A 27927-nucleotide genomic window follows, 5' to 3' on the forward strand; every position below is an offset into this window, starting at 1 on the left:
TCATAGATCAGTTTTGTTCAGCCCAGATTCAGTTTTTTGTTCCGCCCAGATTCAGCAAGTCGAATTAAAAAAAAGTCTTGTTCGATCAGCTCTCAGAATCAGTAATCCTGCTCTGATACCATCTTGACAGTATAAAGTCGACTGGAAATAAGAGAAGGGAAGAGAGGAAGTAGAGAGAAGGTAGAAGAGAAGAAGAGAGATTGGCGACAATGGAATAGTTCTGGCGGTGCCAGATTATATTAGTATTTATAGGGCGACTAAAAGAAAGGGAAAAAGATCCTTGTGTCCCTTCTGTAAGTAAAGTAATATTACAGCAAATAAAAAAGACTTTAAACCGACCAAACAGACCCTAACAAGACAGAAAATAATAAACAAGAAATAAAATAAACTATTTCAACAGTCACCACACACCCAAAAAAATATCCAAGTACGATAAATAAAGTCACCCTTTAATATTCAGCACTACACCACATGCCACAATAAAGTACTGTTATGACGACATTGCTGCTGTCATGGGTTCAGCACCAGAACACCCTACTATTATCATGCATATTTAGGCATAAACAGAGAAAAAAAGTTCATATGCATACCTACCAATCAACACTGCCACATGGATGAAATCCAGTCCGAAAAAAAAGAGAACACACTTCACTATTAGCCGGCTAGAGATTTCTGTTCACACCTGTCTGCAGCCAGCCCTCTTCGTGTCATCGATTAGAGGGTTTCTAGAAAACCACCACAGTGACCACCACCAGAGCAACTGGAGGCATATTTACCTCCAAGAAGGAAAAATGACCACTTCTTTTTGGTCCATTATCGATCCTCGAATTCGTTTAGGAGTTACTTCAAAGAGAAGTTCTGATATGGCGATCTCAAGAGGACGAAGGGAGAGAAAAAAACTGAGTCTTAAACTGATTTTCTTGAGCTTTGGTACTATGTGAATTATTCGATTAATCCTTGTTCAGTTCTAGGTCTGAAGTAAGTAAGAAGAGAAGAAGAAGAAGAAGAGGAAGAAGAAGAGGAAGAAGAAGAGAAGAGAAGGAGAAAGGGTTTGGTTTGAGAAGAAGAAAAGTCACTCTCTCTCAGCCGACCCACTTTATATTTATACTCTTTGTATTAGATTATGAAAGATAGATTTGTCCCTCATTAAGTATGGGACACACAACTTAAACCCAGACAAAATAGACAAAAGACTTAATTACCCTTGTAGTGTCGATTCTAACACCCCACAAGCCTTTGAAACACTCCCCTATTGGCTAATAGCTCCCCATCTGTGATAGATAACTTATGATTTGCATCAATAGGTGTTGGAGCAGGTTTGGCACCAAGTTTACCTATCTCAGTTAATAAATCCAGCACATATTTTCTTTGCCAAATAAAGATCCCATCATTCGACCTTGCCACTTCAATAACCAAGAAATAACGTAGTGCACCAAGGTCCTTAATTTCAATTTCAGTATTAGGAAATGCCTAAGTTTCCCAATCTCCTCCACATCATCTCTAGTAACAACAATATCATCATCATAAACAATGAAGATAGTAACTAAAGCATCTCTCCTCTTCACAAAGGTGTGATTAGATTGGGTCTGAACATACCCAACCCCAACAAGAGCATTATGAAACATCTCAATCCAAGCTTGTGGAGATTGAGCCCATAGAGAGATTTCCTCAGTCGATAAACCTTCCCTGCTAACACCTTACCATACATGTCAGGAGGGAGAGACATATATACCTCTTCATGAAGGTCACCATTTAGAAATGTATTTTTCACATCAAATTGATATAAAGGGCAAGACAAAGAAGCTGCTAAAGATAAGAGAACTCGAATAGAATTCATTTTGGCAACGAGAGCAAAGGTTTCTAGGTAATCAACCTTCAACCCCATAGTCTTGAGTATAACCCTTAGCAACTGGCCTTGCTTTATACCTCTTATTTGATCCATCAACATGGTATTTAATAGTGTACACCCACTTACAACCTATTGGCTCTTTCCCTTTAGGCAAATCAACAACCTCCCATGTGTTATTCTTACAAAGTGCTTCCACTTTGGCTCTTATTGCATCCCTCCGTTCTGGTTTCGATAATGCTTTCAACACATTTTTGGGTATGGATGAGAAGAAACAAAGGCTAAAAAGGAACAATAAGAGGGAGATAACAAGCCATAAGAAAGGTAGTTAGAAATGGGAAGGTTAATGTCTGGTATAGTGGGTGAATGCAAGTTAGAAAGTGTTGGATCCGTTGCCTCGGCTATGATGGGATCATGAGAGGTCCAAGAGGTTATTTTCGATGGTGGGAGAACAACCTATCCATGCGTTTACCTAAGATAAACCGTCATTAGCTGGGCCTGGGGGGTAGACAAAGGAAGACTAGTAGGGGAGAAGAAAGAACATTAGAGGAACATGAACTAGAGATGGAGGTACTGTAGAACTAGGAATAATTGGTGACTCACCAAAAATGTCACTAGGGATGGGAGCTGGAAGTGGAATATCAAAAAAAGGACTCTCCTCCTGAGAAGGAACTAGATAAAAAGATGACTCATCAAATGTGACATCCATGGAAACAGACCAGGTGCCACTAAGAGGATCATAACGGTGGTAAACCTTCTGTGTGGAGGCATACCCAAGAAAGATAAATTTCCTGGCCTTAGGTTCATGTTTGTGTCTTTGTGAAGTAGGAATATGTACATAGCAAGTACAGTCAAATACTTTCAGAGGGATAGAGATCATATCCTCATTAGGGAAAAGAAGACTAGAAGGAAAATTGTACCCAAGGACCTGTAAAGGCAAATGGTTAATCAAATAAGTTTTTAAGAGCAACATCTCCCCAATATTTTATAGGAAAATGGAAGGCAAGAAAAATGCTTTTGGAAATTTCAACAACATGTTGATTTTTTCTTTTTAGCTACCCCATTTTGTTGAGGACTGCGAGGACAAGAGCTTTGATGAATAACTCCAAAGTCAGCAAGATAGGTAGAGAGATCCTTTTCAAAGTACTCCTTAGAATTATCAGATTGGAATACTTTGATACGGGTTTTAAATTGAGTGAGAAGAAGTTCATGAAACTGTTTTATTAACTTTGGGACCTCATCATGTGAACACATCAAATAAATCCATGTATATCTGGAAAAATCATCAATGAACAAAATGAAGTATTTATAAGCCCCCATAGAAGGTATATGGTATGGCCCCCACAAATCAGAGTGCATAATATCAAAAGGAAATTTGGATCTTTTATTACTTAAGGGATAAGAATTTCTAGAATGTTTTGACAATTGACATGACTCAATGCAGACTAGAAAGACTAACACTTTTAAACAACTAAGGAAATAAATGGCACAAAGAAGAAAATGACAAATGATCCAAACAAAAATGACATAACATAATTTTATGAAAAGACTCAAGCATAGTTGACTCGAAAGCCACTCCTAATCACCTTCTGAGACTTTAGGTCATTGGTATTAAGTTTACGTACATGGAGGACAGAAGGTAGGGTAAGGGTCTTGGTGGCTCCAATGTCTCTATTTCCAGAAATAGGAGCAAGAGAGCCATCGACAAGGGAAATCTTATCCCGACCAGGTAAAAGCTGATAGGAACAGAAAAGATTAGGTATACCCCTGATTATTTCTTCAAAGTAACAAGATTTGGAAAACGGAAGTGTCCATATGTGTATTAGATCTTATCATAATAAACAGGGGCATTTTTGTCTTTTAAGGGGGATTCACTAAGTTTATGGAAGATGGGATGTGGCCAAAACAGTGACCTTGTTTACTTGTTCCATATGGGAATTAGGATCTGCTCTTCACAGAGTGCTCTTCACATTGACCTCACAGCCACATCCCACTGTTTATGGGGAACATCTCCCATGGGTAATAATATAGGAGCATAGTTGTCAAGGTGATGCCTTGGTGACAAGGCGCCCTTGGAGGCTCGCCTTACCCAGTCACCAAGCAGTTTTGCATACTGTGTAATAAAATACTTTTATATTGTTATTTTTTTGAGATTATAATTATAAAGTAGACATTATTAAAGAAAAATATTCATTTTTTGTGTTTATAAACTAATTTCTTTTTATTATTTTCGTATTTGTTAGGGTTTAATCAACACAAACATTGCTAACTGCTGTATTGAACCCTAAATGACTTTAAAATCTGAACCAATAAGGGAAGAACTTAAAATTTTGTCTAATCAACACATTTCTTCTTCCACATCATCATCATCATCATCGTCTTCTTCTTCTTCTTCTCCTTCTTCTTCTTCTCCTTCTTCTTCCACATTTTCTTTTCTTCTTTTCTTATAACAGAAATAGGGGTTCAGTCCCTATATTTTTTGAATTTTCTTTCCTTTCTTCTTTTCTTCTCATAAATATGTTGGTTTTCTAGACTTAAACATGAAGTTTATAATTTCTTATGAAAATTATGGATAGCTATTAAAGAAAGTTTGTTATGGAACCTAGGGAACTACCCTAGGATTTGTGATTTTTACTTAAAAAAATCCATGCCTAGGCGACAAGGCGCCCACTATCGCCCAGCCTTGCCTTGGCACCTTGAAAACTATGTATAGGAGTACAGGAGATGTTCCCGATATGCGGCTGGTACATGCTGTGAGGTCGGTATGAGGGAGCGCTCTGTGAGGAGCAGATCCAGACTCACCATATGGTCCATTACCCTGTTAAACCTGGTTGATTATTCATATATTATAGACATGTCATTAAATATCTATGAATTGTGGCATCCTTTTTACTTTTTTGCATGCTTAGTTGTTACCATTTTCACATGTTAATTGTAAAGTTTCAGTTGTTTGATCAGAAACTCATTGTTTTATTAACTTTATATAGAGTTTCTGTCATACTGTATGATCTTTCTGTAGTTTTGCTTGCAGTGGGTTTATGGGGGATCGGTGTTTTAAAAGCGCAAGGCGCAGGGGTCAATTTGCACATGAGGTGCAAGGCGAGGTGCGCGCCTTTTTAAGTAAGGCACAAAAAATAAAAAAAATCTAAAAAATAAAAAAAAGCCAAAAAATAAAGAATTATTAAACATAATATTAATAAAAATATAAACTTAAATTTTAAAATATTTTTTTTTTAAAACCTATTATCTAAAATTAAAATACATAAATATAACATGTAAAGCATATTCAAATGATAATTTAAAAATAAAATCAAACATATAAAACCAACAATCTCTTTTTCTCACAATTGCATTACTTCGAGTAGCTAATATGATGTAAAACATATTCCATTCCTGATTCTACGATCCTCCTTTGTGCCACGCCCCTCGAGGCAAACTCAAACAAGTCCACGTTATGTCTTAAATTCTTAGTTCTCACACAATAAAATAGTGATTTTATAGTTTTAATTGCTTTTTAAGAAAATACTTTATTAGGATGAATGAATGAACAACATTACCAGCCGCTAGACACAAAAAAAAGCAAAAAAGTTTCAAATTTTCAAAAGGCGCATGGCTGGGCTGAGGCGCAAGGCGCACACCTAGGACCTGGGCGAGGCGCCTACCCAAGAATGCGCCTTGCCTGTGCACGTAGGCGTGCCTTTTAAATCACTGTGGGGGATACACTTCTCTAAAGGGAGATAATTTTAAGTCTTTTCCTGCCTTCTTAAGTGGATGATCATTTTTCTTATTGATTAAATGGATTATCATGTTGTCTGAAAGATATGTTCTCAGCGAGCTAATCCATTAATTAATACCACATACTGATCTCTGGACCACTCCTAAATTCTTTCATTGAAAGCTTCTCTTCCGTAATTTTTGAATTGGCTGTTATTTGGCTGCTCTGAGTCTCAGATATTATTTTTTGCTAGCAATGTTAATCATTTGTTTAATGATCATAGGTCTGGCGTGAGACACACCAATGTTTTATTGCAGAGAGCAGTTTTTCGGACATTCAGTATCAACTTTTTCACCTACGGTTTCCCGGTAGGCGTTCTATACTAATTGGAAACTGAGCTTTTATCCTGAACATTTTACTAATTTTAATATGGTGATACTAGCAGAACCATCTTATCAGTCAAAATATGAAAAAAAGGAATTACTAGCATGGCCATCCTATTAGATTGTTTATGAATTTTAGTTGTTTAGGGGTTGGCGTGTTGGATTATTGGAGTCAGAGAAGAAGTGCTCTTTTGCTGTTTTGTACAGTGAGAGGGATGTTTTCTGCCAATGGCTGGGCTGTTTCCATCTTTGTATCTGGCTTGGTGGTGGTGGGGGTCCTTTTTGCTGGCTGGGGAAGGGGTAGGTATAGGTTGGTGGATATATGCTTATTTCTAGTTCTTTTTTTTTTTTGATAAGCAACACAGGGAGAAAATTCATTGAAATCAAGGAGCACACAAAGGTACAGCCAAAGAAGCGTACAAAGCTGGGCCTCCTAAGAGGCCATCCACATCTGACAACAGAGAAAAAGAAACACAATAAAGCAGAAACATCAGAAACAGAACTGATTAGAAATTACACATTAGTAGCTGGTCCTGGGCATCCCCGACCTAAGTGAGATTTCCCAACCCCAGCCTTAGCCACAGAGTTTGCCAAAAATATTGGCTGCTTTTCATTTTCCATGGGTCTTATGGCTGCTTCTTGTATCTTCCTCTATGATATGTGATGAACTCTTTTGTTACTGATGCATACACATTAGAAACTAGCAAAAAGGAAGCTGCAACTCAGAATCCTTTATCTGAAGCTTTGTAGAAATCATTCTGAAACTTATGAAAAAGATTTTTTGGTCTTTTTTCATGATTGTGTTTGTATTTCTTTCTTTCTTTCTTTTTGTGTGTTTTATATGCGGATATGTATGTGGAAGGGGCAAATTATATGCTTCTATTTCCTGTTTGTTCTTCCCCTCAGGCAGAGATGTCATTTATTCTTATCTGTGATTTCAGAGTTTAATTTATATTAGAATTTTAGCTGGATCATTTATGTTTTAGCTTATGTGTAAGACTTTTCAGTGGTAAATGTGACAGGTTTCCCTATTTGCTCTTTCATTTTGGAGTTTCAATTTTGCAAGTGTATGTGCATTTGGATTACTTGCCTATGTTGGCTACATTCTATATGCCTTCCCTTCCTTGTTCCACCTGCACCGGTTAAATGGTTTGCTTCTTGTTTTCATTCTGTTATGGGCTGCTAGCACATATATCTTCAATGTGGCGTTCACACTCCTGACCAAGAAACTGCGGAAAGTAATTATCTATTCATTCAGGTGTGTGTTTTCTTTTTAAATTGATAGGTGAAATCTAAGAAGTTAATGGGATCATTCTACAATGTACTTGTAGGACATGAAGATTTGGGAAACCATTGGCTTGTGGCATTACCCCATTCCTGGATTCTTTCTACTTGCACAGTTTTGTCTTGGAATTCTTGTTGCCTTGGGTAATCTTGTAAATAACTCTGTTTTTCTGTACTTGTCTGATGAATATGGGCTATCCTCAAGTGATGATTCTGCTGTTGAAGGTGAGTAGATTGCAGGTTTTAAGTTTCAATATTTGTAGTGCCATTTGTACTCTTATTTTTTTTCATGTTTTTATTTGATAGAAGCTCTCCTTGTTATTTTATATATGTATTTTGTGTAGTTCATTCTTTTTTTTTTCTGATGAATAACTTAATCGATTTTATTGAAGAAATTTCAGAAAGTACAACAGACAGGCAGCCCAGAGATTGAGATGGCCTGATCACAGAAATTGTACATCAAAGGGTACTACCATCCCTCCAAAAAACATTCCCTCTCTCTACCCCCTGTTTGACAAATCTGCCAAACCATTTCTGGACCTGTAAACCCGGTGCGCTGAGATCACTCTATTTCTCTGATTCTCTGTCTCCCTCATTAAATTCTTGTACTGCCAAGGACATCTTTCTCCATCTTTGCATCCAGCCCACAACCAATTGGAATCCCTCTGCATTATCACATTGACATAGTATGTCCTTTTTGCCAATCTTAACCCCTGTAGTACTGCCAACATTACATAAGAAATTGATAAAGTTGAGCCGAGTTATTTTATGTCTGGATATATGATTCTTCAAAGTGTATGTCGTTGTTGTTGCCTGATCTGCTACTTGATGACTGATCTTTCTGATTCTCTATCTCTGACCTCATGTGACTTCTGCATATGGCTAATATATTTAATATTTTCTGTTTTCATCCACAGGAATGAAATTGTGTGTTTGAGACTTTATTTTTCTCTTGTTTTTATGTTTCTTTTTCTAGCTTTTAGATCATCATCCTAATCATTGTTGTCATTAGGGCTGTAAATTGATTGGATTTAATCTGATTTAAATTCGAATTTGATTTGTTTGAGTCAGACTCGGATATCCATTTTGCCATAATAGGATCTGAAAGATGCATCTGTTTATGAATCTGATCAAATCTGGATATTGCTTGATTCTATCTGCTAAAATATATACATACATATATAAAATACCATTTTTTTAGTATTAAAATTTTGTAGAATTAAGTGGGGTTTTCTTAAACATAAAAAATGAAATTTTATTAATATAAGAAAAGGTTACAAACAGGAAACGTGATGAGAAGTCACCAACCAAGAACACAAAAAGATAAAGATCCAAGCAGCTGCAAAATATTATCAAATACATCAGTTCTCCCATACAACATTTTGTCAAATGCATCAGTGATATTAAATCAGGGTTTGGGGGTATAGGGCTGCATGGGCAGTATTGTAAATCCCTGTGTGCAGTGCCTTAGTATACATGTTTTTTGCTCTATTTCAATGATATTATACTTTACCTGTTTCAAAAAAAAAAAAAAAAGATTCTATGAACTCCTACAAAGTCAGGAAGGAAGATTAATATCCATTCAATGATTCTTCTTTCAATAAGAGAACATAATTCCTCCATTGATTTTTTCCTTGTCATTGATGATTCTTGTGCTCCTGTCCTTCGAAATCTCCCAGTAGATTGCAAATGGTACGCGTGGCCGCACAATTTTTTGCTTTCTTGCTTCCTCCCAGAATCTGCCGGCAAGCAAAAATTTCATTTGGACATCTAAGAGCCCACCTGGCCAAATTCGGATTGGATAACTGGATATCTAAGCAAATCAAATTTGAATCTATGTTTTATGTATCAGATATACCCCAATCTGAGATCATTATGATCCATTTGCAATCCTACCAGTTGTTGTCATTGTCATCATCATCATCATTATCAACAAGCTTCTCCTTATTCTTAGGCTTCATGTAATTTTGAAGTCACTAACTTAGCTCATCTTCAAATTGCAGAGAAAGAAGAGACGAAAGTACTAATTGTGGCTACAATAGCGTGGGGGCTACGTAAAAGCTCCCGTGGTATCACACTAGCACTGATATTTCTTCTTGCCATGAAACCTGGGTTCATCCATGCTATATATAGTAAGTAAAATAAAAAAATTTATATATTCATTTTTCATGGGAAGCCTCCAGTTTTCTGATTGTGGTTGTATGACCTTCAATTGGCTTTGAAATTTATGGTATATCAACCTCTTTCAACACAACAAAAAGTACTGTATAGAAATTAACTGATTGGTTCCAAATTCTTCTCTTTGCTTCAGTGTTTTTCTTTTTGACATATTTGTTAAGTCACACTGTGAGCCGAAAGATACGCCAATCCCTGATTCTTCTATGTGAAGCACATTTTGCATTGCTGTACATCCTTCAACTTAATCTGGTCCATGAGGCTTTGGTGCAAAAAGGCTCTTTGACCATGGAAATTCTGTCACAGTTAGGTAGGTGTTAGTACAGTTGTTATGCTAAAGTTATCTATTGTTTTCGAAAATATGATGTGATTTTTCCTTGTCGACTGGATTTTGTTTCTGCTTTGAAGGTCAGCAATTATATACATGTATTAAATTTTTTTGATTATCTGGCTGTGTTTTGTTTTGTTTATTGATTCCCTCTTTTGTATATGCAGGTCTCCTTGAACATGCTAGTTCCTGGGATTTCCTGGAAATTGCTATGCTTGTATGCTTGTGTGCAGTTCATAATCATGGCTTTGAAATGCTCTTTTCATTCTCGGCCATTGTGCAGCATACTCCCTCCCCTCCACTCGGGTTTAGCATTTTGAAAGCTGGTTTGAACAAATCAGTTCTGCTATCAGTTTATGCCTCTCCAACTGCCAGAGATAGTCAGTCTAGCATCTCTTCCCATGGTATAAAATATAAATGCGTCCAGGGTTAACCACAACCTGGAATGGTTTATTCAATATTTTCATTTACTCCTTTAAGAAGTCGAGAGAAATTATTGGACTCTTTTAATTTCCTAAAGATGAAATAAGAAATCTTTTTCCTCCATATATTAATGTATGTATGCATGTGTATATATATATATCTTTGCTCTCTCTTTCTCTCTCTCCAGCCATTCTGTGGTATGCATCTTGAGTGAAGCCTTAAAGGTTGAGCTAACACATTTTTCCTTATTGAACATGGGTTGTTTTATGGTTTCTATTAGTAGTCATCAATTTGTACTAAATCACTTATTCCCATTGTTACAGTTTTTGGTATTCTTTTTAACATGCCCAAACCATCTGAATCTTATTCTATATTATTGCAAATTGGTGGTACTCTTGACTTCTCAAATGCACTGTGTTCCTAATTTTATCCCTTCACTTACACCATTTAGCCATCTTAACATCTTAATCTCCCATTATGCTCATGGCCAATTATATGGCCATTTTTTACAACTCCCCTTAGTTCTAATTCCATGTTTGACATCTATATTTTTTTTTTGTTGACAAAAGTTGGAGAGATTTTTTTTGATAGGAAACTGTAACTGTGATTAAATTTTAATGAAAGGTACAGAGGCTCCAGCCCTGGAATCAGGGAACCTTAACCCCAGCAAGAACAAAATTACAAGTCAGCCTAAAATAAAACTTCCCTGTTGATCCCTTGTTTGGCTAGAGTGTCAGCCAAACCATTTTCTGTCCTCCTCACCCACTTAAGAGACACTAATCTTTCTTGTAAGTCTTCTAATTTCTCTCAAAGTCTGCTTGTGAATCCATATCCCCACTCTGCTTGTTTGTAACCACCCTATCACAACCTTCGAGTCACCCTCTACTTCCACATTTTGAAGGCTCAACTGCTTTGCCAATCTCAGTCCCTGAACAAGTGCTAAAATTTCAGCTCTTAGAGAGCCACCCACCCCTACAAGCCTAGAGAATAATGCCACTACCTTTCGTTCCCTATCTCTTATCACTCCACCTATGCATGAGGGACCTAGATTGCCATAAGAACTTCCATTAAAATTCATCTTAAAATTATGACTTATTGGTGGGGCCCAACTCCCATGAACCAAAGCCTTCAGGGAAGAAGAGTCCACAACTGCCTTCCAACTTCTCATAGTATCATCAAAGGAAAAGTTCTTGAACATGTCTGATGTTTTTAATCAATGCGCAACCTTAAAAGTGATACCCTCTATTAGCTCTTCCTTTGATTTTGCCTTGAAAGAGTCAGTTATTTCTCTCTTCCCAAAGTGTCCAATCTACTTGCCCTTGTATCTCTCTACATTGTCTTCCCTCTTTTCTTTGGCTGCCTCATGAAATTCATCTCAAAATACCTGCAACACAAGAAGGGGGTGTCCTCTTACAAGCGAAGCGAGAAGCAAACCACATCCAAATGCAAGAAGAAGCAAATCAACACGAGATTACTAAGTGGGAAGTAGTTACCACAGTCAAAATAGAGGAAACAAATATTAGGGGAGAGACACCGATTTGGCCTCCTTTTCTGTAGCAAGTCACAAGTGTTTATCTTATTGAGAACCGCTTCCATCAAAAGGCCCTCACTCTTGGAGGTACTGGGCTACACCAAACCTCTTTAGCTGGAAAAGACATTGGTTGAGTTGAGAATGAAAGAGGGCATCAAAGGAGGAACACGAGAGAACACTGAAGGAGAGTTAGACCACACACAACTATTTAACAAGGAGGGATCCAAAAAAAAACATTACTCAAGACAGAAAGCAACTCATCAAGAGCCCCCATTAATTGATCTTGCCCCACCAGCATCATTGTACATGTCCACCTTCAACTTCAAGTATCCTTGCTTAGTGAATAAAATGCCTCTTCCAAGGTGCTTCTTCAAGTAATCACGAACTTTGCATTGACAAGATGTTGGGAGCATGCATGTTTTGGCTAAGAACACCCACTACATATGTGATTTCAGGTCTTGTCATAGACGTGTATAACAATTTCTCCACTAATCTCTGAAACTTTTTAACAACAACAAGTACCTCTTTATCTGCCCCAAGTTTGTGATTGAACTCAATAGGAGTGTTTGCTAGTTTGGTCCCCGACTCTAGAGTATCTTGAAGAAGGTCTAAGTTGTATTTCCTTTGGGAAATGAAGATACCCTTCTTGGAGCAAGTAACTTCAATCCCAAAGAAATATTGAAGAGGGCCTAGATTCTTAACTTCAAATTTAGATGTCAAGAATTTATCAGTTTTTTTTTTTCTTTTTATCTTTTTGAGAAAGTGTAGAGTAATTTGTTATAAGTGTTAAGCATATGTAATATAACATTGCTTGACGATACTGAGTGAAGGACTTGTACATCCTTTGTATGTTCTAGATACAAAAAGTATACTATAATAAAAAAATAAATTGTATGGTATATCCTTGAAACATCGTTGAGAAGTAGACCAAGAAACTACTCTACCCCAAGAATTGCTTCAATTTCACCACTTTTGACTCCTAATTTCCAGTAATGACTATATCATTCACATACACAATTAGGGTGACAATCTTGTCCTGACTTCTCTTGACAAATAGTGTATGATTTGTCTAACACTGTCTAAGTCTCACATGTTGTTACCTTTTTGAACTTGCTAAACCATACCTTAGTTGATTGTTTCAATCCATACAAGGACCTTTTCAACCAACATATTTTCTGCTCACAGCCCTTGACATGAAAGCTTGAGGGTTGGATGTTGTGCACCTTTTCCTCAAAATCCCATTAAGGAATGCTTTGTTAATGCCAAATTGATGGAGATTCTACTCCAAGTTAGTAGCTAGCGATAGGACTCCTATAGAGTGTCAGTTCCAGTTGAAGAAGAGAAGAGACAAGAGAGTCACATGAAAATGGATGGGTGTGTCCTGTGTTCACACGCCCAGAAAAAGTTGTCCTTACAAAAGTAAAATATGTAAAGTACAAAGAGATATACAAAAGAGCCAAATAAAAGAAAGTAAAGTTACAAAGTTACCCCTCATCCTCTCTACATAGAGTTCATCTTAGCAACTGGGTCAAAGGTCTCAGTATAATCAACCATTACATCTGAGAAACCTTTTTCAACTAACCTTGTTTTGTATCTCTCCACAGATCCATCTGCCCTATGCTTCACTGAGAACACCTGCACCTTATGGCTCTTTCTCTTTAGGAAGATCAACTAGTTCCCACATAATCTTGTGTAGGGCACTTATTTCCTTCACAGCATCTATCCACTCAGGTAGAGCCAGGGCTTTTGTGATATTTTTTGGGATAGAAACACAGCTGATATGGCAAATAAGCAAGTATGACAGGAAGGGGATAAGGATAAACAAAAGGTGAAATGAACAATAGACATTTAACGGTACATGATTTAACACCTCTACGCACAACAATGGGGGTATTAAGATAATTATAAGCAATAGAACTAGAGATACCTTATTTCAATGTGTTGACAAGCCAACATATAATATATCGCTTTTTAGTTATTGGGGGAACCTGCTGACTCCTAGAGTAGAGGCTTTTTCTTGGCTGGTAGTCATGGACAAGATCCTAACTTCCAACACTTGAAGAACATGGGCTTCAGCCTGGAAAGCTATTGCTATCTGTGTTGCTTAGAAGAGGAATCAGTTGACGTTTTTACTCTTGTAAGATTGCAAAACTTACTGTGGAATTATAAAGAAGATAGACTAGTTGGAGACCTTGGAGTGGAAGTATAAAGATGTAATAACTCATAGGAAGTTTGTGGAGAGGAGCAGGATCTTTGAGTTTCTAGTAGGGCTAAATTAGGAGTATGACATTACTAGACAACATATACTCACACATAGTGACTTGACTCTCTCCTAGGTCTACTCCTTGGTGTATATTGAGGAGAGTAGGAGGAGAGTTATGCTTTAGGCACCTACCATTGACTATTCGACACTAACTATACCCAGAGCTAAGGTTCCGCAAGATAAAGTTGGTAGTTCTGAAAGAGGACAACTTTGTGATTATTATAGGAGTAAGATAATGGATTTGGGGCTCATGGTCTCACTTGGAAGGTCCAAGGAAGATGGCCATGGGAGCGTGTTAGTGAGGCACCTAAGTTGGGCAATAACCCAACAATTTGCTGTCAAATTTACCTCCACCGACTTTGCCCATGGTACGTAATTGGTACCATTAAGTTTAACCGAAGTCATTTGTACAGCCATGAAATCAGGTTGTACCATCACACTTGTTTTGTATTCACTGCCAGAGGTAGCCATCAGTTACTTCTGCAACACTCTCCCAAGACGAACACCTTCCCGACTCAACAACAGCATTCAACTGACTTAACTATTGTTTTTGAAACTTCAACAGCATAGCCGCAACCCCTAAACCTGGAACATCAGCATAAAAACTTCTACGAGTCAACCAACCTCCTGATTCCTAGAAAATAACCCACCAAACACATCAGCCATAACCAACAATCTTCCGAACTTCACATTCACAGTCCCTCTTCGAACTGCCGAGTAGAGGGAGTCTAAACCACCATCAAACAGTTGATCAACGATGCAGCTTGAGGCATAGAAGCCTCTTAACCTTCTGGACGATCAGTCCTTTTAGGGTCTTTCCCTTCCTCTCTTCTTGTATTGGTATAAAAACTCAGCTGAACGTTACAGGCGTCCTTCACTGATGCAGTCAGGAAACTTGATCAACCAGGCTCTGATACCATGTTATCAGGCCTGTATTTAATTAAATAAATAAAAAAGAAGCTTCTGATATGAGCCTAGGCGGGGAAGAGATGGAGAAGAAGTTGAACAGAATAGGGCTTCATAGTCTCAATTGAAAGAAAGAACTGCCGCCCAGTATGTTTAATTCATAATAAAAGGTAAAATTACAATACTGCCCCTGTATACAAATGCTTGAGAATAGAGACAAAAAAACACTGATTTAAAGAAGAGAAAAGACTAAAATAACCCTAGAACAAAGCTGTATTTTAAAATTCTTGTTTCAGGAGGAATAAATTCTGATGGCACAATTCTGATCTGCCTAGATGAGAGAGAATCTTAAGTGGGTCTGGTGGCTTCCCACTCTATTATTACATTAGGTGACTTAATAATAGGTAGAATGATATACAGTTCATTAATGATGTATTTACCAAAAGAGTCATAAAGTCCAAGTTAGGTCATAATATAGGCAAGTTAGGCATGCTAGCTACCTATGCTCAGCTACCAATAAAAAAATATCTCTGCTCTACTTGAGGAGAGTGTTGGGATATTGCATTCTTTTTGTTTCTGTTTTTATTTCTTATTGTTTAGTTATGGTTGGTTGGGAGTAAATGTAATTTTGAGATTAATATATGGGTGGGGGAGGGGGGCTGCACACCTATAAGTGATTCTTCTCTGTAGCACCTCTATATTCCATCTATTCTCTCTTCCCCCTCTCTATTAACTCTTTTTTCTCATACTTCTTTTTTTACTCAGTTTAAACAAAGACAACTGAAATACCTAAAGAAAAGCAGAATAATCAAAGGAGCAGCTAGTGAACCTCCTCTGAAAAAGCATTATACATCAATAGTTTGCCTCATGGTTCTTTGACCATCTACCATTAAAATTTTATCATGGTAGACTGCCATAAGAAAGTGGCAATCTTACGACTTGAAAAGATTATTGTAAGTCATAGTCATATTCAAGATTTGTCGGTCATCCAAATATAAGAGATATGTCGGAAATATCGGATGGAAATATTGTAAAAATTATAAACATGGTGGAAACATTGTAAAATATGCAAAATATAGAATGATATTTTATGAAATGGTAAAAGAAGCATAGGCACACCTTTCTAAATTATTATCTTGATCTAAATCTTTAAACAAGGCTAAGAAACTAAGGTTATTAGACAAGAGAATATGTTTTGAAGTTTCCCTGTAAACCTTAAGATTAAGAGTTTCATAATAGAATGAGTGAAAGCAAAATTTAAACTCAGAAAATGTAAATAGTTGTAATAGATCAAGCATACAATCTATTATACAAACAAAAAACTATTAATTAACTTCATGTTTGAAATGAATATTGAGCTAGCTCCAAGTGGTAATCATGTAAGTTAGGCATACAATAACATCGTTACTTCACATACTACAATATTGTCACCGACTTATGTTATAATACTATCTCTTGGACTCTACATAGTACTGGTAGTGTTCACTAGGATATATGTTGATTCTAATAAAATTTCATGTCGCTACCCATGGAAGTGGAAACTATCTCTTGTACTCCACATAGTGCTGGTAGTGTTCATCGGGGAAATGCTGGTTTCGGTAGAATTCCATGTCGCTACCCATGGAAATGGAAACATGTCGTGGAAATATTAAAGGAAAATAGGGACATTTTAAACCATGGTCATATTATGTGTTTCTAGTAAGTTGGGCACTTGATTTTAATACTGTTAAATTGTTAATTTGACACTTGTTGTAAAACTGCAATATTTGTGTGCTTATCAGTTGTAAATAACACATTCAATAATCTACATTAAAAGAAAAGAAATAGGAGAAAAGAAAGAGATTGAAGAGAGAAGCGATGGAGGAAGAAGATGAAAGAAAAGGAAGAAGAAGAGAGAGTTGTTCTGAAACCTCTCTTCATCCCCCAATGATCTCTTTTATTCTTTTGTTGTAAAAAATAAGGACAATTACATGAGTGCCCTTTGTAGGGCGTCCATCACTAAAGACAACAATAAATACCAAGAAAACAGGCCCATAACTAAGGCCCACTATCTACTAACACAAGTCGTAAACACAACTTCAAGAAAAACAAAGAAACTAAGGCCCATTCAACTCATTATCTCTACACTCCCCCACAACCTGCGCATAGATATTAGTCATGCCTAGCTTGCTTACACAATGTTGTAACTTTGCCTTGGGGACACCCTTGGTCAAAACATATGCTAACTGTTGCTCTAAGGTAATAAAAGGAAGGCAAACTTCTTTGGAAGCTACCCTTTCTCTTATAAAATGTTGGTCAACTTCAATATACTTTGTCCTGTCATGTTGGACTGGGTTGTGAGCTATGTTGATTGCAACTTGATTATCATAGTAAAGCATTAAGAGCTTGCCAGGTGTAATACCCATCTCCACTAGAAGTGACTTGAGCCATAACAACTTTGAAACTCTATGTGCCATTGCCCTGTACTCTGCCTCAGTCAAAGACTTGGCTACTACTAACTGTTTCTTACCCTTCTAGGAGACAATGTTCTCTACAACCAGGGTATCGAATGTAGATTTCCTATCATTAATACAACCAGCCCAATCGGCATTTGTGTAGGCCTCTAGCTTTATGTGTCCATGCCTAAAGAAGAGGATACCCTTTCTTGGAGTTACTTTCAAGTAACATAGAACTCATTCTACAACATCCATATGAATGTCTATAGGGGCATGCATAAACTGACTGATCACACTAACAACATATGAAATACCTGGTCATGTCATGCAAAGGTATAGCAACTTCCCCAAAAGTCTCTGGAACACTCTCTTGTGTGCTATCAGCTGAGAGTTTATTGTTACCATCAATAGGTGTAGAAATAGGTTTGGCACCAAGTTTCCCAGTCTCCATGAGAAGATCTAACACATACATCCGTTTGGAGATGAAGATGCCATTTTTAGACCTAGTAACTTTGATTACCAGGAAATATCTCAATTCCCTTAAATCCTTAATTTCAAATTCTTAGTTTAGGAATGTCTTGAGTGCCTGAACTTCCTCTATACCATTCCTTGTAATGACAACCTGTGTGCCTCTCCTCTTCACAAACAAGGTATGGTCGAACTGTGCTGTACTCAACAAATGCAGCTCTGAATCTAGCAAACCAAGCTCCTGGGGATTGCTTGAGGCCATAAAGAGATTTCTTCAACTTGCATACCTTGCCCTGTATTTTTTTACCATACATACCCGGTGAAAGTGACATATAAACCACTTAGTTAAGTCTCCATTTGGGAAAGCATTCTTCACATCAAGTTGATATAAGGGCCAATCATAACTCACTGCCAAGGATAACATAACTCTCATTGTGGTCATTTTTGCAACTGGTGAGAAAGTTTTTATATAATCAACTCCATATACCTGAGTGTAACCCTTGGATACTAGCCGAGCCTTATACCTCTCAATGGTGCCATCAACATGATACTTTATAGTGAACACCCACTTACACCCACAATATCCCACAATATTTCAATTCTCATAGCCTCCCTCCATCCTGACTTAGACAAGGCCTCTATAACTAACTTGCGTATAGGTTGAGAAGAAATTGAGGCTAACATAGAATGATAAGATGGGGATAACAAGCTATAACACACGTGTTTAGAAATACAATGTGCTGTGCATTTCCTCTTACCTTTTCTCATAGAAATTGGTAGGTCCAAGTCTGGGAAGGGAGGATCTAGAGCAGGCGGTGGAGGACATGTCCTCTCTTCATGGGTTGATAGTGTCTGAGGCTCAACTGTAGACGAGGGAACAACCTGATCATGCTGTAGCCTTTGTCTCTGGTACCACCTCAGAACGATAGGATGAGTAATAAAAATTGGAGGATTAGTAGGAGGAGGAAGAGTATGAATGGTAGAACTAGGAGGAGGAGGAGGAGTAATAAAAACTGGAGAATGGACGTTCTGCCACTGGAACAAAAAGAACCACAGGAGACTCAACCTCAGGATCAACTATAGAAGGCAGAGGAAGTGGTGAAGAAAACATTTCAACGGAATGCTCCCCCTTAGAAGAATGACCATTAAATGGAAGTGAGTTTGTAAAGGTAACATCCATGGAGACAAAACAAGTTCCAATAGTGGGATCAAAACAGCAATAGGCCTTTTGTGTGGAGGCATACCCTAAGAAAATGCACTTTCGGGCCTTGGCTTTAAACTTATGTCTCTGAGAAGTAGGGACATGAACATAACATGTGCACCCGAAGATGCAAGGGAATAGGAAACATTTCATTCTCAAGAAACAAGGCAGTTAAGGGAGATTTGAACCCCAAGACTCGAGAAGGCAGGTGGTTAATAAGGTAGGTAGTTGTCATCACCATAGTTGTCAAGGTGACACCTAGGCGGGCGCCTAGGTGACAAGGCGCCCTTTGAGGCTCGCCTCGCCTAATTGCCAAGCAGTTCTGGACTATGTATTATAAAATACCTTTTTGTTCTTTATTTTTTGACATTAAAATTATAAAATAGGCACCATTAAACTAAAATATTCATTTTGTGTGTTTATATACTAATTTCTTTTTATTATTTTCTTATTTGTTAGGGTTTAATCAATACAAACATTGCTAAATGCTATATTGAACCCTCAAAGATTTTAAAACCTGAACCAACTTAAAATTTTGTCTATTCAACACATTTTCTACTACTACTACTACTACTACTACTACTAATACTACTACTAATACTACTACTTTTTCTTTTCTTCTTTTCCTATAACAAAAATAAGGGTTCAGCCCCTATATTTTTTGAATTTTCTTTTCCTTCTTTTCCTCTCATGAATATGTTGATTTTCTATATTCAACATGAACTCTATACTTTTCTTATGAAAATTATGAATGACTATTAAGGAAATATGGTTATGGTACCTAGGGAACTACCCTAGGATCTATGTTTTCTACATAAAAAAAATCTATCACCTAGGCGACTAGGTGACCAGGCATCCCCTTGTCACCTAGCCTTGCCTTGGCACCTTGAAAACTATGGTCATCACTGCATAACACGAAAATCTCATTGGAACATGGGTGGCAAAAAGGATGCTTCTGGCTACTTCAACAACTTGTTCGTTCTTTCTCTCTGCTACTCCATTTTGTTTTGGAGTACGGAGACAAGAACTTTGATGTGTAACCCCAAACTTCTCAAAGTATTTAACAAGATCCTTCTCAAAATATTCCTTAGCATTATCGGATAGAAATATCTTGATGTGGGTATCAAATTGGGTAAGCATAAATTCATGAAATGTTTTACAAGTTTGGGTACTTCAACACAGGAACACATAAGATAAATCCAGGTATAATGAGAAAAATCATCAATAAACAGAAAAAACTATTTATAACGACCCATGCAAGGTCAATGGTATGACCCCCACACATCAGAGTGAACAATATGAAAAGGAACTGTAGGTCTTTTATTACTTGCATAATAAGAGTTTCGTGCTTTGACAACTCCCATGACTCACAATGTTGACTTGACAACTTAGTTTCTTTAAACAATGTTGGAAGCCTGGAAACAAAACGATGATGACCCAAACACAGTAAATAACACATGCAATAATCTGAATTAGAAGAAAAGAAACAGGAGAAAAGGAGATTGAAGAGAGAGAAGTGGAGGAAGAAGATGGAAGAAAAGGAAGAAGAGAGAATAGTTCAAAATGTAGACAATTACATGAGTCACAATGTATACAATTACATGAGTGTCCTTAGTGGGGTGTCCATCACTAAAGACAGCAATAAAAAACAATAACAAAAGAGAAAACAGGCCCATAACTAAGGCCCCTTACCTACTAACACAAGTCATAAACATAAAGAAAAATAAAAGCCCATTCGACTTATTATCTTCATATTATCATCTGGTTTTGTTGCTCCTTGGTCAGTTAACCTTTGGAGGTGTCTGATATGCTATGTTCTGACTTCTGTGTGAACATAATGACATGAACATGTGGCAATGTGCACCTATTCACAGGTTAGGGACTCTGTATCAATAGTCCCATCTAACAATGTGTACCTATTCTTTGAGCCATGTCTTGATATTACGTTTGTTGGTAACTATATGCTTAGTTTTTGTGAATTTAGTCTTATGTCATTAGCATTGTACTTGACCAATAACCAACTTTTGTGACAGTAAGGAACTATACTTATTTTTTGTTTGATCATCTTTTAGAGAGAAGAATAGCAACATATCTCACTGCAATGGGACAGAAGTTTCTTTCTGCATATCGCTCATTTGGAACGTACATTTCTTTCCTGACTATTCTACTCACTGTGTACCTGGTTTCTCCTAATTATATATCATTTGGGTATCTTTTCTTCCTTCTTGTCTGGATTATAGGAAGACAACTTGCGGAGAAGACAAAAAGGCGCTTATGGTTTCCTTTGAAAGTTTATGCAGTTACTGTCTTTATTTTCATTTATAGCTTGAACATTTTCTCAACTTTCAAGACATGGTTGTCCAGGATGATAAATTTGTATCCTGACTTGGGATACAACCCAGAAGCCTCATTGTTGGAAAATGTTTGGGAATCACTAGCTGTTTTGATTGTGATGCAACTTTTTAGCTATGAAAGGAGACAGAACAAGTTTAATACATCAGATGATCCAGACCCATCAGAATTTGGAGCGCTTGGCTTTATCAGACGGGTTCTGATTTGGCACAGTGATAAGATCTTATATTTAGCAGTATTTTATGCATCCTTATCTCCAATTAGTGCTTTTGGACTTTTGTATCTTGTTGGCCTCATCATCTGTTTACTTTTGCCTAAAGCTTCTCGGGTCCCATCCAAAATATTCTTAGTTTATACAGGATTTCTGGTGACAAGTGAGTATCTGTTTCAAATGTGGGGTAAACAAGCAGAGATGTTTCCTGGTCAACGGCATTCTACTTTGTCCCTCTTTCTGGGTTTCCAGTTATTTAAACCTGGATTTTGGGGTCTAGAATTGGGCTTGAGGGGGGAAGTTCTTGTGATAGTAGCATGTACTCTTCAGTACAATGTCTTCCATTGGTTGGAAACAATGCCTCGTATTCTTGTTAATGCAGGAAAATGGGAAGAGCCTTGCCCATTGTTTATTTCAAGAGAAGACATCTTGGCTGGTGTTTCCATTTGTGCTGAAGAACCTAAACCATTAACAGATTCAAGCCTATTGTCTGCTAAACGAACAAGTGTGACGACCAACTCATGGCCATCTCTCAGATCTGCTATGTATCAAGGAACTGATTCTGTTTCTTCTGAAATGGGTACACAGAATAATAGCACCAGTAGATATTCATTTGGGTATTTCTGGGGAAGTTCTAAAGAGAGTCATAAGTGGAATAAGAAGCGAATTATTGCCTTAAGGAAGGAAAGATTTGACATGCAGAAGGCTACCTTGAAGATATATTTGAAGTTTTGGATAGAGAATATATTCAAACTCCTGGGCCTTCAGATTAACATGATTGCATTACTTCTTGCAAGCTTTGCCATATTAAATGCAATCTCAATGTTATATATTGCATCACTTGCTGCCTGTATTCTTTTGGATCAGCGTGTTATACGCAAATTGTGGCCTATTTTTGTATTCTTATTTGCTTCTGTTCTCACTGTTGAGTACTTGGCCATCTGGAACAATTTGATCCCCTGGATTCATCATGTGCCCAGTGAGACAAAAGTGCAATGTCATGATTGTTGGAGAAGCTCAAATGTTTATTTCAGCTATTGCAAAAACTGTTGGCTGGGTACTTTACTCTTAACATTCTAATGTGACAATATGTATTGAGTACTCTACTTTTTTGTTTACTAGCAGGATGGATGAGAAAAACCGACTTCCAATATGATGATAAAAGGGATTAAAAGGAATTGAAAACCATACATCATTTGTCTTTGGAATAAAATAATGGAGGAAATCATAAATTAATCTAAGTCAACAATAATGTATTTCAAATTATTGTAAGGCAAAGTATATTATATTGCTCTTGGAAAAAAGATAATGTATTTTAAATTCATATTATTTTTTGTTATTTATGATTTTCGTTATTTGGTTTTTACTTTTTATTATTTTTTGTTTTATTATTTTTATTTTATAAATAATTATTTTTATTTTTATATTATGTAAATAATATTTCTATTTTTATGATTTATTATTTTAAATAATTTATTATTTTTAATTATTTATTTGTTATTACTTGTTATTATTTAATAAGTTAATCATATATAAAAATGAAGTTAGATAATAATTATTTTTAGTGGTTATTTTTTACCACGTACAAATTTTTATTTTTATTTTGTATTTATAAATAAAGCGTTTATATTTATGTTTATTACTTGTTTTTAGTATTCACTATTAATTAGTAATTATTATTTATTATTTAGTAAGAATATTTTTGAATAACACTTTATTTTTATTATCTAAATTATATTTATTTACTAAATACTATTAATATATATTAATTTTTATTTATAATTTAAATAGAAAAAGGGATTGTCATTTTGGCTCGGCCCAAAAAATTTGCGAGCTGGGTTAGGTTGGATCATAAATGATCATCCCTAAGAAGAAGGAGCCTTATGACAATTCCAATTGAGTCATTGTTACTTTTATAAAAAAGGGCAGCCCAATGTACATAACCTTACCCCTACGCATACGAAGAGGCCATTTCCAAGATTTTTGTTTTTTTATATGGATTACAAATGGTTTATTTTTATTACTTTTAATAATTTTTACTTTTTATAATTTTTTTAGCTAATTTGAATGGTTGTAGGAATATTTGCAATCAAATCCCACCTTAAACACAAAAATAGGCTAATGATGGAGGGATTGGGGCAGGTTTTAGAGTATGATTTTAAATTTTCTCTCTCTCTCATATTTTAATGTAGGCTAATAATGGAAGGGGTGGAGGTCTTTCTTTCTCTTTCTCTCTCTCTCTCTCTCTCGTTAATGATGGAAAGGGGGATGAGCATTGGGCATTGAGAAACAAAATGGCTTAAGGAGTATTTTCACTCTTCCCTATAACCAATACATGTGTACAATCAATTCATGTGTCTGATCTATGTGGTTTTTATTCTTAGAAAAAACAAAAAAAATGCAACAATTGGAGAAAAAAGATAAGCCATTTAGCTGCAAGGAGAGTCCATGCTAACATGGAACACTTATTGTTATTATCATTATTCCTGTCTCCTATTATTATTGGTATTGTTATTATTATTTTCCTGTCTCCTATTATTGTTATTGTTGTTATTGTTATCGTTATTGTCATTATTATTACTATTATTATCGTTATCTTTATCATCAATTCATCGTTAGACTTGAGAGTCTGCCCATCCACTTGGGTGGGGTTTTCATTGGTTAGTTATAGGAAAAGGAAAACTTCGAATCAAGGTTTTGACTTGACAAGTTTTGAAAAATAGAAATCTGACTGTTTTTAAAACAAGATATCTTGGTTCATTTCACTTGTTTGTAGCTATCTCATTGACTCATTAACTTGACCTGTTATTTTGATAAAGTCACATCAAAGTCTTGAACATTGATATAGGCCAATATGCAATCTTCTTTTTCCTTGTATATACTGCAGATTTAATTCTCACACTAGTTGCTAAGTTGAGCTTTTCTGCTACTTTTCTGTAGGAATTATAGTTGACGATCCCAGAATGCTTATCAGCTACTTTTTGGTTTTGATGTTTTCATGCTTTAAACTCCGCGCTGATCATCTGTCTGGTTTCTCTAGATCACGTACATACAGCCAAATGATGTCTCAACGTAAAAATGCAGTGGTTTGGAGAGATCTCTCTTTTGAAACTAAAAGCCTGTGGACATGCCTCGACTACCTGAGGGTTTACTGTTATTGTCATTTGTTGGATCTTGTGCTTGCTTTAATTCTAATTACCGGAACCCTTGAGTATGACATACTACATCTGGGCTATCTTGGTTTTGCTTTGGTTTTCTTCCGAATGAGACTTGAAATACTAAAGAAGAAGAACAGAATTTTCAAGTTTTTGCGCATGTATAATTTTGCTCTTATTGTTCTTTCCCTAGCCTATCAATCTCCTTTCTTGGGGGATTTTAATGCAGAAAAGTGTGATACCATAGATTATGTCTATGAGGTGATTGGATTTTATAAATATGATTATGGGTTTCGGATTACATCGAGATCTGCATTGGTTGAGATCATCATATTTACACTGGTATCACTGCAATCCTATATGTTTTCTTCCCAGGAATTTCATTATGTGTCAGGATATCTTGAGGCAGAGCAAATTGGTGCCATTGTGCGTGAACAAGAAAGAAAAGCTGCATGGAAGACTGCGCAGTTGCAGCATATTCGTAAATGTGAGGAGCAGAAATGCCAGCGTAACTTGCAGGTGGAGAAGATGAAATCTGAGATGCTCAACCTACAAATCCAGCTTTACAGCATGAACTCTACTGCAAATTGTGGTAATGCTTCTCCTGAAAGTGAGGGCCTAAGACGGAGACGAACTTCTTCACTAAATTTAAGAGAGACCAAGACCAGGACCATGGATAAAGAGGAAAACATTCTGAGGAAACATGACCTGGTTAACAGCACAGAGTCAGTGTTCCCTTTTGAAATGCATAATTCTCCTACAAGTATAAAAAGTGGAATTCAATCACCATTGCCGTCCCCTATGCATTCAACAGATTCTCTTTTTCATGAGATCACTGAACTTGAAGAAAATGATGCTCACAGTACATTTGTGGATTCGAGCAGAAGTGAGAATGAAAAGGTCCGATCAAAGGAAAATCCATTAATTTCAGCAGTTCAGATAATAGGTGATGGTGTTTCTCAAGTACAATCTCTTGGAAATCAAGCAGTTACCAACCTTGTAAGCTTCTTGAACATAGCACATGAAGAATCAGATTCCAATGACTATGCCTCTGCAGAGGATGGCATGTATGATGAGATAGAGAGTCAGACTATTAGATATGAGCGGTTGGATAGGGCACTTTCTCTTCAATCAGAGAGTGAAAGGACCATGTCTGATGCTGCAAGCCTGCAAATTGGAAGGATCTTTTGTTACATATGGTTGAAGATGCGATCCAATAATGACATTGTGTGTTACTGTTGCTTTGTTCTTGTATTCCTTTGGAACTTCAGTTTACTTTCTATGGTCTATCTTGTGGCTCTCTTCTTATATGCTCTCTGTGTAAATACTGGCCCAAGCTACATTTTCTGGGTCATTATGCTGATTTACACAGAAGTCTATATTTTACTTCAGTATCTGTATCAGATTATCATCCAACACTGTGGGTTGAGCATCAATTGGAGCCTACTGCAAGAATTAGGGTTTCCTTCACATAAAATTATGTCATCCTTTGTTATCAGCACATTGCCTCTATTTTTGGTATATCTGTTTACCCTACTACAGAGTTCTATAACAGTTAAAGATAGCGAATGGGCAACTTTTACAGAATTCAGTTCTTTCAAGGGGAGAACATTTAATCCAGAGAAGGTTCTTTTGAATTCTTATTGGAAGAAGGCACAGTGGCTGGTCCGATCAGTGACAAATTCCATGAAAATGACAATTAGGGGCTTCTCTAGGTACTGGAAATCACTGACACAAGGAGCAGAATCTCCTCCTTATTTTGTGCAGCTCTCAATGGAAGTTAACTTGTGGCCAGAGGATGGAATTCAGCCAGAGAGGATTGAGTCACGGATAAACAAGTTGCTGAAGTATGTTCATGATGAGAGATGCAAGGAAAAAAATCCTAGTTCTTGCCCTTGTGGAAGTAGAGTTCGAGTTCAAAGCATTGAGAGGAGTCAAGAAAATCCAAATGTGGCACTTGCTGTCTTTGAGGTGGTATATGCGTCCCCTTTGATGGAGTGCCCCCCAACTGAATGGTACAGGTCACTAACTCCAGCTGCTGATGTAGCAAAGGAGATTCTCAAAGCACAACGTGCAGGGTTTGTTGATGAGATAGGATTCCCATATCCTATACTCTCTGTAATTGGGGGAGGTAAAAGAGAAATTGATTTATATGCCTACATATTTGGTGCTGATTTGGCTGTTTTCTTTTTGGTTGCCATTTTCTATCAATCGGTCATAAAAAACAACAGTCAATTTCTTGAGGTGTATCAGCTTGAAGATCAATTCCCAAAGGAGTTTGTATTTATCTTAATGGTATGTTTTTCTTCTGTTTTATTATCAAGTCAAACCATTTTTCTTGTCTAACATTACATGGTCAGAGAGATAAATAAGCAAAATCTAGAAGATTTTTTCAGAATCCCAGAACTTCAATTAACACAGAAGTTTCCATCAATTCCACATTTTAGTAGAATTTGATCTACTCTCGGTGCTAGTCATTTATTTTCTGCATAGTTAAGGCAGACTCAAAATTCAAATACATTCCACTCCTGCTATCCAAATACCGGCTCTATGTGGCTAAAGAAGGGAGCATGAAGACTTTGGATGACTTCTTGTGCGATATACTCTCTTTAAACTCATTTAAGTCACAGAGTGCTTAACTGTGCCAATATGCAATAACTGCTTTAGTCAATTCTTTTCCACCTTAAATAGAACATTAAGCAACCATCTAACCTCTTGAGTTATGTTCTTAACTGGATCATCTGTTCATTTTTTTTATGTGCAGATAATCTTTTTCTTGATCGTGCTTGATCGCATTATTTACCTCTGTTCATTTGCCACTGGAAAAGTTATATTTTATCTTTCCAACCTTGTCCTCTTTACATACTCTGTGACAGAGTATGCTTGGCATATGGAGCCTTCACACCGACATGCCGGAGGATTAGCGCTTCGTGCAATCTATCTCACAAAGGCGATTTCCCTAGCACTGCAGGCTATCCAAATCCGATATGGCATTCCCAATAAAAGCACATTGTATCGTCAGTTTTTGACAAGTAAAATTTCACAGGTTAATTATTTGGGATTCCGTCTCTACCGTGCCTTGCCATTCCTATATGAACTGCGATGTGTGCTTGATTGGTCATGCACAACCACATCTTTGACAATGTATGACTGGCTGAAGGTAAGACCATTTCAATTAGTTTTTGTTCGTGATCTTTTTATTATTTTTTTTTCAAGGGGAGGGGAGTGGGAGGGGATACATTTTTTATTCT

At 36.7% G+C, this 27927-nt stretch overlaps 1 protein-coding gene across 5 annotated transcripts in view; it reads left to right on the plus strand.

The window, feature by feature from the left end:
- LOC148867270 (piezo-type mechanosensitive ion channel component) overlaps nucleotides 1–27927 on the plus strand; it is a 95925-nt gene that overhangs the window by 31454 nt on the left and 36544 nt on the right. For 2 of the 5 annotated variants that reach the window (XM_088978002.1, XM_088978001.1), the window contains exons 2-11: nucleotides 5845–5929; nucleotides 6967–7011; nucleotides 7131–7182; nucleotides 7276–7453; nucleotides 9232–9360; nucleotides 9540–9713; nucleotides 9899–10135; nucleotides 21031–22578; nucleotides 24462–26971; nucleotides 27441–27836. In XM_088978002.1, coding sequence (XP_088834128.1) covers nucleotides 5865–5929; nucleotides 6967–7011; nucleotides 7131–7182; nucleotides 7276–7453; nucleotides 9232–9360; nucleotides 9540–9713; nucleotides 9899–10135; nucleotides 21031–22578; nucleotides 24462–26971; nucleotides 27441–27836 — 5334 coding nt within the window. In that variant the 5' untranslated portion in view covers nucleotides 5845–5864. Of the gene's footprint in view, nucleotides 1–4877; nucleotides 4951–5844; nucleotides 5930–6966; nucleotides 7183–7275; nucleotides 7454–9231; nucleotides 9361–9539; nucleotides 9714–9898; nucleotides 10136–21030; nucleotides 22579–24461; nucleotides 26972–27440; nucleotides 27837–27927 lie in introns of those variants that run through there. The other 3 variants (XM_088978003.1, XM_088978000.1, XM_088977999.1) reach the window with 3 other exon arrangements.

The sequence above is a fragment of the Nelumbo lutea genome, chromosome 3 (genome assembly GCF_056320005.1).
Source record: "Nelumbo lutea isolate HS-2025 chromosome 3, American lotus-T2T, whole genome shotgun sequence".
NCBI classification, from domain to species: domain Eukaryota; kingdom Viridiplantae; phylum Streptophyta; class Magnoliopsida; order Proteales; family Nelumbonaceae; genus Nelumbo; species Nelumbo lutea.